Genomic DNA, 13177 nt, shown 5'->3' with positions numbered 1-13177 from the left:
TAGAATTGCTTCGAATTTTCACTTGCCTGATTAATGCCCGGATGTTAGTTAATACCCGGATGTGCTATTAAGCGGTTGTGTTGTATTAATCTGTTTGTTTGTGAAATACTGAGCTCGGAGCTTAATGGCGTTTCCGTTTCGTGTTCTCGCACATATCTTTTACTGAACCGCTGTATACGTCTTCTGTGAGTGAAGGAAATAAGTTAAAAGGATACCGATGTGTCTATCAGGCAACCATGGGATTTTGTTAAAGCCAACAGATGGAGTCTCAACACGGAGGTCGCTGTAGGATGGAGGGTGGGTTGGATGGGCACAGCGCTGATTCTTTTTTGAACGATTTTGGTTGTTTTTTGATGTGTCTCGATAAAGAAGATAAATCATTGGTCTTGTGACAAGTGATTGTATATATCTGAGAACGAACGAAGCTTTAGCGTGGGGTATATTACCTGTCATTGAGGCAAATATAACGATCGAATGCGACATTCATAAATTGATAAGTTTACAAGCCTCAGTTGTGACGATAACTTCACGACCTTTACATCGCGTGGTGGTAGACCAATCTAACAGACGAAAGCCGAGAGAAACACTTAAGTGTATGTCTATCCTTAACCCTGTACCTACACTTTACATGTTTATTATCATGTCAACATAATAGACATTCAAAGTAATATAACAGTGATTATTGATGTAAAACTTTGTATTTAAAGAGGAGAAGGTACATTTTATCACACTTTTGTCGAACACTAGGTATTTTCCGAGATTTCGTGTGTTCAAACTGTTTGAAAAACTTGTGATATTTAAGAATATTACAATTGATGGACATCTGTGAAACGAGCATGTCCGTCTTGCTGCGGTTCGTTCGCTCCTCGAAGTTTTAAAACGTTTTGTATCCATCGAAAAAAGTACATTTTCATCCACGATATCGCCAAAACCATCATATAACTTCCACAAGGGGAGACAACCGATCCCATAAATAAAAGTAATACTGATATATCTAAGTACATCCGTTATTGAAAGTTAATACTTTTTCTGTATTCCAGGTGTGTGTCCGGCAGGAAAGTGGGGCGACACGTGTCAGGAGACCTGCAACAGTAAATGTTTCAGCGGAAGTCCGTGCACAGATACGTCGAAAGTGTGCGGATGTGATGAGACGTCTGGTCGATGTAAAACATGCGTCTCTGGGTGGTTTGGAGATAGTTGCGATACCACATGTTCTAATTCCTGTTCTTACGGATGTGACAGAACCAATGGAGAGTGTGCTACCTCTGAAGATTGTGAATTATGTTTAAACGGCCTTAACAGTTGCGTATCCGGAAAGTGTACCGAATGCAAACATCAGACGTTTGGAGAGCAGTGTGAGATCAGTTGCTCTTTCTGTCCGAGAGGCTGTACACCGGACTTCGGGCTATGTTACCCTGAATTCTGCCAGAATTGTGCCGGAGGCTTGACGGAGTGCGATGTTGACAATCAAGTTTGTAGAGGAGACTGTACAGCAGGGACTTATGGGGACAATTGTCTTCAGACATGCGCAGAATACAGTGGAATTGACCATTGCATCACCTGTATAGATACGACAGATCCATTGACCTGTAGACAATGCGATCAGGGCTACTTCTCTAACGTCACAACATGTCAGTCATGTAATCCTGGATGTACGAACAACATGTGCTCTGGAATAAATGGCGCGTGCTTGGAAGGATGCGTTCTTGGCAAAACCGGAACGTTTTGTGACCAGTTTAAATGCGAGGTCGAAAATTGTGCAACTTGTCAGACAAACCAGCATGCTAATTGTACAACATGTAATATCGGATATTACCTGACAAGTCCTGGATGTACCCAGTGTCCTGTAAATTGCATTGCGGGTTCTTGTGATGTCACTACTGGCAGGTGTTTAATTGGATGCAGCAGTGGATGGTATGGTGCTAAATGCGATTTTAGATGTGGAAATTGTTCCCAAGTCGTATGTGATCAGGATACAGCGGCGTGTCCTGGATCCTGCTTGTCCGGTTACACTGGAAGCACGTGCGCTTCTAGATGTAGTAATAAGTGTTTACAGTCTTGCGATCAGATAACGGGCTCCTGCTTTGGTTGTCCAAATGGCAGGTATGGAGAAAGATGTGATTTTCAGTGTACCAGTACATGTAACGCCGAATCATGTGAACAGTCAACCGGGAACTGTCTGGCAACCTGCCAAACTGGCTATTACGGATCGCAGTGCAGCCGGCTATGTTCTCCGAACTGTATCAATTCTGTGTGTGATAAGGACGGAGGACGATGCTCTGTAGGATGTAACCCTGGTTACCATGGTGATTCTTGTGTAAATCAGTGTCCAATCACATGTGACCCTCGCACGTGCTCCAGGAACACGGGTATGTGTGACACTGCTTGCATGGCAGGTTTTTATGGGGATTACTGTGACCAAACTTGTGGTAACAACTGTGTGAGTAGAACGTGTCAGAAATCTTCAGGGAGCTGTTCTTTGGGTTGTACATACGGGTTCTGGGGTAACACTTGCGAAACAAACTGTGCTGCAGGATGCGCTGGTCGATGTATACAGACAACAGGTGTATGTTTTGATGGAGATGGATGTAGGGATGGTCTCTATGGTAGTTACTGCAATCGCACATGTAGCAACAGGTGCGCAGACAACCGGTGTTTACAAAGCAATGGAGACTGTGAAGGTAGGTGTGTGCAAGGATACTACGGACCGTTCTGTAATAATGAGTGCAAAACATGTGCGGGGGGTGATTGCGAAAGAAACACGGGGAAATGTGAAGGACAATGTTTAAATGGTTACCATGGCGATAAATGTCTTTTGAGGTGCAGTACCCAGTGTTTGTCGTCTTTCTGTGACAAAACAACTGCTAAGTGCCTCTTGTCGTGTGTATCTGGTTACCATGGAGAGTACTGCGATCAAGCTTGCCGTAACACCTGTGCGAAAGGAACGTGTGTCAAATCCACAGGCGAATGTGACGAAGGCTGCACCCAAGGGTATTACGGAAGGTATTGTAACATGACATGTGCAGACGTCACGGGTCAGCCACAATGTGTCACTTGTGTGCCATCAAACAACGGGTACACGTGTACTCAGTGTTCATCTGGATTCTATGCTGACGGCACCTGTAAGTTATGCTATTCAGGATGTTTTAATGACGCGTGTTACGGTACTAACGGCACGTGTACGTTCGGATGTGATACGGGGCGTACTGGAGAGAAATGTGACGAAGATTGTAGTATAAACTGCCAGGGACTTGTTTGTGAAATAAATGGCATGTGCAAATTCGCATGTGTTAGTAAATATTACGGACCGTATTGCAATCAAACCTGTGGTCATTGTACCTCTGGTGCGTGCGATCGCACGGACGGAACCTGCAGCGTGTCGTGCCTGAATGGATATTACGGAAGTCAGTGTAAGGACGTATGCTCAGCAACATGTAGCTCAAGAATTTGCAACCGGGATACAGGTAAGTGTTTCACCTGTCCGTCAGGTACCTGGGGATTCTACTGTGAGCGTCAGTGTTACCAATGTGATGGTGCGTGTGATCAAGACACAGGGGCCTGCAGCGCTGGTTGTGTCGGCAATCAGCATCACGGTGACTACTGTAATAGTACCTGCAGTAATACCTGTGTCAACAGTCGCTGTGAGAAAACTGACGGTCGTTGTTCAGGTAGCACGTGCGTAGATGGATATTTCGGCGACTTCTGTACGTCGAGGTGCGAAACTAACTGTAAAGACGGGCAATGTGACAAGAACACAGGCCATTGTGTGGGTGAGTGTGCTTTAGGTTTTTACGGGGATTTCTGCACTTCTGCCTGTCGTTCACAATGTTTCCAATCTTTATGTAGTAGGTATTCTGGTGTTTGTGTACAGGGCTGTGTGACCGGGTACCGTGGCGACCACTGTAATCTTACGTGCAGCTCCCAGTGCGCAGATAACACATGTAATCAGCATACGGGGGCTTGTGAAGGCTCTTGCATGCTTGGATACTACGGTTCATTTTGCAACGATCCATGTAATAATTGCTTGGACGGAAGATGTGAAAAATCAGATGGTGCATGTTTGGGACTTTGTAAATCCGGTTTCTATGGCGATAAATGTCTCACGCCTTGTAACAATGCATGCGAAGGACCAATTTGTGAAAAATCGAGCGGGAAGTGTTTAGGTGACTGTATCAACGGTTACTATGGCGACTTTTGTAATATCGAATGTAGCTCTAACTGTTTCGATAGAGTTTGTATTAAGTCTTCCGGAGTTTGTGGATCCGGGTCTTGTTCTGCTGGGTTTTATGGACCTTACTGCAACAAAACATGTGCTGACGTCACCAATGACGTAAGGTGCACTGAATGTCAGGGAGTATCTAACAACTATTACTGTATCGAATGCACCCCTGGATTCTATGCAGACAACACGTGTAAATCATGCAGCACTGGCTGTTTGAACGGACAGTGTTTCGGTAACAATGGGACATGTGTGTCCGGGTGTATCGCTGGTAAGCGCGGGATCAGATGTGAGCAGGACTGTAGTGTCAACTGTCAGGACAACAAATGTAGTGTCTCAGGCGTCTGTACGGTTGGCTGCATGACTGGAAAATATGGCGCCTTTTGTGACCAGGACTGCGGCAGTTGTTCATCCGGAAGGTGTGACGTCACTACCGGTAATTGTGACAGTCAGTGTATAACGGGGTTTCACGGTGAGCAATGTAAAGACCTCTGCTCCGCTTCATGTAAGAGTTCCATTTGTGTTAAGGCGGATGGTAAGTGTGGAAGCTGCAATGCCGGACACTGGGGTTTCTATTGTCAGTTTATGTGCCAGAATTGTGCAGCGGGGCTTTGCTATCAGGACACGGGCGCATGTACAGGTTTATGTGAAGACGATTCTTTTCATGGTATTCATTGTAACGAAAGTTGTAGTGACTTGTGTGCAGACAAACGATGCCAGAAAGACAATGGACAGTGTATGGGAGCCTGTTTAGGAGGATACTGGGGAGATGATTGTTCCACTCGCTGTCACCTCAACTGTAAGACGGGAAGTTGTCAGAAGTCGAACGGATACTGTTCGGGTGAGTGTGCACTTGGTTTTTACGGTAATTTCTGCAATTCTTCGTGTCCTTCAACTTGTAGTCTTGTAGCGTGTGATAAAACGCAAGGATCCTGTACGGGTGGCTGTAAAAGCGGCTTCTATGGGACTTATTGTGAACATGCATGCAGTGATGGATGTGAATCACGTTGTTACCAGACAAGTGGAGAATGTGACGTTGTTGATGGTTGTAAACCTGGACGATTTGGGCCGTTCTGTGCCAGCAGGTGTGGGACATTCTGCCTTAATAACAACTGTGACCAGACGACGTCAAAGTGTTTGGACGGGTGCATGCCGGGATATTGGAATCCCTATTGTAACGAAACATGCGACACTACACGCTGCGCTGACTCCAACTGTAACCCAGTTGACGGAAGCTGTCGAGGGGTGTGCCAGCTTGGGTATTATGGCGCCAACTGTTCGTTGATCTGTAGTGCTAACTGTTTGAACCAGCAATGTGACCAGGCCACAGGACGGTGTAGTAACGCCTGTAAACCCGACTATTACGGTCAAATGTGTAATCAGGATTGCAGCAGTTGTGCCAGCGGGTCATGTGATCGCACCAGTGGAGTATGTTATGGCGCATGTGACCCGGGCTTTTACGGAACATACTGCCGTGACAGATGCAACACGAACTGCGCGGGCGGCATATGTGACCAAGGTACAGGAAGGTGCTCAAACGGTTGTGTGAGCGGCTACTACGGAGCTACGTGTGACCAGACCTGCAGCAGCTTGTGTAACGGAAGTGTGTGTCACCAGACTACTGGACATTGTGTGACGTGTGGATCAGGAAGGTATGGGGACGCGTGTACCAGTTTCTGTGACTCTCATTGCCTCGGGAACAGCTGTGATCGGAACACTGGGCAATGTATATCGGGTTGTACTATCGGATATTACACTGCATACTGCAACCAAACCTGTCAGCCGGGTTGTTCCTCAAACATGTGCAACTGGCTGACTGGAAACTGTGTCGGTGGTTGTGATAACGGTTTCTATGGCAGTCAATGCAACCAGCTTTGTAGCGGCTTCTGTCGTAACAGCATTTGTGAACAGTTTAGCGCCACCTGTACGGAGGGATGCATCGCTGGGCGTTATGGAACCAACTGTACATCTTTGTGTATCAACTGTGACACTTGTAATCAAGTGACTGGTAATTGTTTATGTCCAGATGGGAAATACGGAAACGATTGCTCTCTCAATTGTAATGGAGCGTGCCGAAAGTCATCCAGTTTGTTTCCTGTTTGTGACCGTTTAACAGGACACTGCACTTTGGGTTGTGAAGTTGGTTTCTACGGAGACATTTGTGATCAGACTTGCAGCGCATCAAATCAGTGTCTAGGTACCGGATGTGCTCAAACCAATGGAGCATGCATCGACGCATGCGTCAACGGATGGACAGGCGCTTGGTGCAATCAGCAATGTAGCACACAGTGTGTGGATAAATCATGTCATCAAACTTCGGCCAACTGTACTCTCGGCTGCATGCCCGGTTACTATGGAGACGTCTGTGACATGCAGTGCCCCGACTGCCTAACCTGCGATAGGAATGGCGTTTGTGTCACCTGTCAGGCGGGAAAGTATGGATCAAATTGTTTGTCTAGCTGTCCTAACTGCCTGACCTCCCCAACATCAAGTAGCACGTGCAACATAAGCTCTGGTGTCTGTCTACACGGCTGTATGACCGGTTTCTATGGCGAAAAGTGTCTCAGTCCATGTTTTAGTTGTCTCACATGCGACGTAACAGGTAAATGTTTAACTTGTCCTGCTGGGAAGTTTGGTCAACTTTGTCAGTCAAGCTGTCCGAACTGTCGGGTGTCTTCTACTTCTACCAGCACGTGCAATGCTGACAGCGGGATCTGTCTGTTTGGCTGTAAAACAGGTTACTATGGTGAGAAGTGTGACAGTTCGTGCAGCACAGGATGTCAAAGCGGCTGCAACAAAGTATCCGGAACATGTATTGATGGCTGTCGCACAGGTTTCTATGGTGCCCGTTGCGAAAATGCATGTCCCGAATGTTACACTTGCGACGGATCCGGTGATTGTGTGCAATGTTTTGCCGGGAAATTTGGAATACAATGTTCGTCTAGTTGTCCGAATTGTAAAGCAGATGTATCCTCTGTAGAAACATGCGATAAGATTTCGGGTGTCTGCCTGAATGGCTGTAACTCTGGTTACTATGATGATAGATGCAATACTGACTGTAACAGTGAGTGTTACGACGGCTGCACGAGTTCTGGTGCCTGTATTGGTGGCTGTAATGAGGGTTACTATGGGGATCGATGTGACGTAGCTTGCAGTAGTGGCTGTAACGGTGGCTGTCATTCTGTGACAGGCATATGCATTGGAGGCTGTCTCAGTGGTTACTATGGCAGCACGTGCAACGTCACCTGTAGCAGTGGCTGCATTGAGGGTTGTGAAGTGAATTCGAATATTTGTGTAGGTGACTGCCTGGAGGGATACTATGGCGATCGATGTGATATAACGTGTAGCATTGGCTGTAACGGCGGGTGCCTAACAGGTACGAGTACATGTATAGATGGCTGCAAAAGTGGTTTTTATGGCGTGAAATGTGATGGCATTTGTAGCGAAAACTGTCAAAACGGCTGTTCCCTTGGCACAAGTGTTTGTATAAATGGCTGCATTAATGGTTACTATGGTGAAAGATGCGACGTTCGTTGCAGTGTTGGCTGTCAGACAAGCTGTTATGATGAATCGGGTATATGCATAGATGGCTGTCTTGGTGGTTTCTATGGCGACAGATGTGACTTGAAGTGCAGTACTGGCTGCAAAAGTGACTGCGAACCAGTGACAGGTATATGTTACAGTGGCTGTCAGAATGGTTTCTATGGCGAAAAATGTGACGCAATTTGTAGTACGGCATGTGTTGATGGATGTTCCGCGACAAATGGGGACTGCATTGGAGGCTGTCGTACCGGTTTCTATGGCAAAAAATGTGAATTCACTTGTAGCGAAAGTTGTATTGGTGGCTGTCGGTACGGAACAAGTTCCTGTATAGGTTTATGCCAGGAAGGTTGGTTTGGACCTGAATGTACTTCGGCTTGCACAAACTGTAACAAAAATGCAACACGGATCAACTGTGATAAAGCGACAGGAGCTTGCCTGTTCGGATGTATCACAGGGTATTATGGTGCCTTCTGTAGCTTTACATGTCCAAGCACTTGCGAAACCAATGAATGCAATATTGACAATGGTAACTGTTTGTATGGCTGCAGTGACGGTTACTGGGGAGACCGATGTGAACGGACATGCCTGTCTATGTGTAGGAATGGAACCTGTCGACAGGTGGACGGATACTGTCAGACGGGCTGTGAATCAGGAGCCTGTTCCACTGGAGGTTCGCACTCGCTTTCTAAGCTGCACTGTTTGGTTAAGCTTTTGTAGTCTTGCTGTAATTTTGCTTTTTGTATTTTTGACTTACGATGGAAAATTGTGAGGACAAACAACATGAGAACAACGCTATTAACTTTTTTTTATCCAAACCTGTCTCATACTTCAGTTTTATCTATCCTTCTGTATATTTCTATCTGTTCTCTATCAACTAATTTTGTTGTAATGATGTCGCTGAGCAGATTTCCATGGTATTTTACTGACCAGTGGTTTAAACCTATTTCGCAGTGTTTGACCACGATGACGTCATCACTCAAAGCACGAAATAGTTCATGCACTTTGTAGTGTGTTTACTTGTCAACCTGCATGCTAATTATGTCTTATTTCAATAACCATGTGGACCAATCTGTCAGCTTGTGCGCGAACGCGCGCACATGTTCAGCACCCACCAACTAAATGCACGTGATTTTCTTAAACAGGTGGTGGTTTGAATCAATATATGTGTTGCTTTCCCTTTTACTTTGGTGTGGTATGCGGTGATGGTTATGCTCACATCAATTTTCAAAAAATATCAAAAAGTTTATGAAATAATAATATATATGAAATATGATTTATACTGCATATCATGTAGTGTTATTTTCTCCTGTTTATATCAAATGATTAAGTACAGGGGATACACAGGCATCCCATTTATAGCCTAGCAACTACAGTGAATCAAAACTTAGTAGCTTGATCAGGTTGTTATTCAGATAAATTCAGGACTCGAAATCAAAACATTCGCTCTTAAATAATGCAAAAATCCCGTTTATCCTTTGTATGTGACTCGAAATCAAAACATTCGCTCTTAAATAATGCAAAAATCCCGTTTATCCTTTGTCTGTCTTTATATTTTCCTGATCATTTTACAACAACTTTCATGTTCTTAATATTTCATAACCAAGCAAAGATTCAATTTTTCAAATTGTTCCAATTAGACACATCGTCTGACAGCAATCTTTCTTAGAAAGAAATTTCAACTAGACACGAGTTTATAAACGACCAAAATTTCAAATAGACACGAGTTTATAAACGACCAAAATTTCAAATAGACATGAATTTGTGAAAGAACAATAAGGCACACGTTTGTAACAGACCGAAGTTTCTAATAAGGCACACGTTTGTAACAGACCGAAGTTGCAAATAAGTACGCAGTTTTTTTAATAGACATGAGTTTCCCTTTAAAGAGGTCTTGTCTTTATTGTTTAAGAGTATATACTTTGGTAAAGGTACGGTTATACTGACGTCCAGATAAAGGTAAAATGTAGGGTATCTGGCTTGGTTTATGAACGTGTAGCAGAACACGGTTACAATAGTGTGTTACAAACCAGTTCTTTAAAACGAGGAAACGGAGTATGGAAAATAATGGCGTGTTGATCACGTGATCTTTAGCTACTGAGGGTCGATTCATATATCGCCCTGTTGACGAGAATTGTTTTTCAGTGACCGATGGTGAGTATTCATGATTTTATCAGACAAGCTTGTGCCTGTTTATTTCACATCATTTTTTGTACATGATATAGTGTAATTGGCTATATTTTTCACACGTGATACACACGTGTAGCTTATAGATAGACTAAACTTCATAGATACGACCAGAGACAAAATGTCCGAGTAATATCTGTTTTCTTGACTATAGTTTAAAATCGATAATCTTTCAAAAAAAAAAATTATTCTAAAGTAGAAAGTTGTTGGACTGAGGCCTTCCGAGAAGGGTGTCAGGATACTGTCTGGGTGGTTCCTCTGTTTGACTTTAAAAAGGAAAACATTTTCCTTAAAAGTTCAGTGAAGTAACTTTGAATGTCGGTTCGATTATTTGTAATTAATTTTCGTTTCTTTCGTTCTTTTTTATTTTTTATTTATTTATTTATTTTTTTTTTAAGCTAGGTGAACATTTTTGATTCTCGAATCAGTTCATTGTTAAGTACTTTAGCAAAGAAATGTAATAAAAAAAGATAATTACTCCTCAACATTACAATGTCTGCTTAGATAGATCTCTCATTTTTGAAATTGTGAACGATATTTAAATGGAAGTTTTCGATCATTTCAACAACTCTACATGTCTCAACTGATGGGTAAATCTGAAGTAAAATAATGCTGATTTAACTTAAAAGAAAAACAAGGATAACAGGTTTATTGACTTTGTTACTCGGTTTTGAGCTTACAAGTTTAAAACGTTTCACAATTTCAAAACTGATAAGATTAGGATGGGGATTTAGAATGAAGGGTACATATAAAGTCAAAGCCATTTTTTTATATTCACGCCTTACCAGATAATTTTACACTGCATTGATCAGCATGCCCAACATCACCCCGACCTTTTGTCATGCTGCAAAACTTCAACTCCTTCACACGTTGCTAAGGGGAGTAACTCCAACCAACTCTGGTTGACGGGACATTTCTAACAAAAATTAAATACTTTTCTACAAGTAGAAAGGTAGTGAAAAAGTGAATGTTTTGCAGCATTACGAAACTATAGAATACATACACTTATACTGATATAATATATCGTAATTTGATGGTTCGTTAGTCTTTGACTAGTGAAACGTGAATTCTACATGGCAGAGATAGGGCATGAAACATGTTAGAATCTCCTCTACAAGAGCTCTGTTATGTTAAAAATTTCGTGAGGCAAGCTTCATTCTGTCAACAAATTCATTTCAGTCTGAACAATCTGCTGGTTAATGTTTTAATTTGACAATCGACAAAGCAACTATTTTTCTCGTTTTAAAATATATTTAAATATATAAAACCATTGTCTTGTCATTCTTTCTATGTTTTAATGGACTGATATCTTCTACTATCGATTATCGTTACATGAATATCAATTGTATTTATTCTAGGATTCACCATTCGAATTCATGAGATTTTAATGAAAGTAAAATATGTATTATTCTTTCTGTCAACAGTTTTAGTTGTACCAAACACCACAAGGAACCTAGCTCTTATCATCAGTTTATCTGTGGTCGGTGGAATACTTATACCTCTCATCATCGCCATCATCTGCTGCTGTCGTCGACGGTAAGTAAAATATTATGGTTCCCTTTAACGATATGCAATTTAATTTAGTCTAAAGGAAAAGGTCATACTTTGCTATTACATATTAATTCGGGTCCAACTGATTTCCACGCAATCAGAGCTCAGAATGGACAAATTTGAAGGGACGTAACTCTGCAGAGATTATTGGCCTCTTATCTCTATAATCAATGAGTTAAATTGAAACAAAAACAACTGGGTCATATAATTAGTTTTTCATTGTTTGATAATATAGAATATGTATTTCCGAAGAAGCGTGGTTCGAAAAAAGTCCCATTGCAGAATTTTTCGACCGCGCCAGAAGTGTACATCTAAATACGCCGATTAATATATCGAGTTCTGAAATAGATATATTCATTTCTTTATATTAGTGAAATTTATTTGTAAATTAATTAAATTGCTGATTGATTAAATTATTCCTCTGAATTATGAATTATATTTCACTTCAGCCGTCAAGGACAAGATCGCACGACTTTGATGAACGGAAATATTGCATTGTCTACTGCTAATGGCGGCGCCGTCAACAAAGGTAAGATCGTGTGACGTCATCGCTCAGTCATACACAAAACATTTCCATGTTGTCCCATGATTCATTGCGTCATTTAGTGTGTTTAAATGATCTATTGTAACGCCACTTTAAAGCCGTCATTTTGAAGCACATTTATGTTGATAACATTTTATGGTTAATCCGTTTACCATTTTTCCAGGGTATTCCAGCGGACTTGACAATATCAGCTCGGGAACTGGTTTCTATAGCAACGGGAACAAATATGGTCAGGTTGGAGAACAATTAAGCATTCACGCGCCGGATGGTCAGATCAGTTACAGAGTAAGTGGTCACTCACCAAACAACAACAAGTTATTCTGATCCTAAACGTATTTCATAATCTTATAATTCTGTTTTTGTGATTCACATATAAACTGAGACCATTGGTGTATAAAGTCAGAGATGAATTAGGGACGACCAGTTCTTAAGAAGACAAGTTGAAAAGTGTTGAACATTTCTCATGGCAGAAATTTTATTTACACGAGAACTATCTTTATAAAGGACGCTTTACTTAGTCAATGAAAAGTAACATCAAAGTTCTGTCTCCACAACAAAATGTCACGTCAAAGTTCTGTTTTGCAATATGACGTCACATCAAAGTTCTATCTCCACAACATGACGTCAGATCAAAGTTCTGTCTCCACAACAAAATGTCACGTCAAAGTTCTGTTTTGCAATATGACGTCCCATCAAAGTTCTATTTCCACAACATGACGTCACATCAAAGTTCTGTCTCCACAACATAACGTCACATCAAAGTTCTGTCTCCACAACAAAATGTCACGTCAAAGTTCTGTTTTGCAATATGACGTCACATCAAAGTTCTATCTCCACAACATGACGTCACATCAAAGTTCTCTCTCCACAACATGACGTCACATCAAAGTTCTGTCTCCACAACATAACGTCACATCAAAGTTCTGTCTCCACAACAAAATGTCACGTCAAAGTTCTGTTTTGCAATATGACGTCACATCAAAGATCTGTCTCCACAACATTACGTCACATCAAAGGTCTGTCTCCACAACATGACATCACATCAAAGTTCTGTCTCCACAACATGACGTCACATCAAAGGTCTGTCTTCACAACATAACATCACATCAAAGTTCTGTCTCCATAACATCACATCA

General features: G+C 42.2%; 1 protein-coding gene across 1 annotated transcript in view; it reads left to right on the top strand.

Moving 5' to 3' along the window:
• The first annotated feature begins 260 nt into the window (after nt 1-260).
• LOC132554859 (fibrillin-2-like) overlaps nt 261-13177 on the top strand; it is a 40740-nt gene continuing 27823 nt past the window's right edge. Inside the window, exons 1-5 of the mRNA XM_060219182.1 lie at nt 261-297; nt 1041-8432; nt 11371-11482; nt 11947-12026; nt 12205-12326. Coding sequence (XP_060075165.1) covers nt 261-297; nt 1041-8432; nt 11371-11482; nt 11947-12026; nt 12205-12326 — 7743 coding nt within the window. The remainder of the gene's footprint in view (nt 298-1040; nt 8433-11370; nt 11483-11946; nt 12027-12204; nt 12327-13177) is intronic.

This window comes from Ylistrum balloti, unplaced genomic scaffold (assembly GCF_031769215.1).
Source record: "Ylistrum balloti isolate Yb309-2 unplaced genomic scaffold, AGI_CSIRO_Ybal_v1 Utg370448, whole genome shotgun sequence".
NCBI classification, from domain to species: domain Eukaryota; kingdom Metazoa; phylum Mollusca; class Bivalvia; order Pectinida; family Pectinidae; genus Ylistrum; species Ylistrum balloti.
This window is presented reverse-complemented; position numbering and strand designations above follow the sequence as displayed.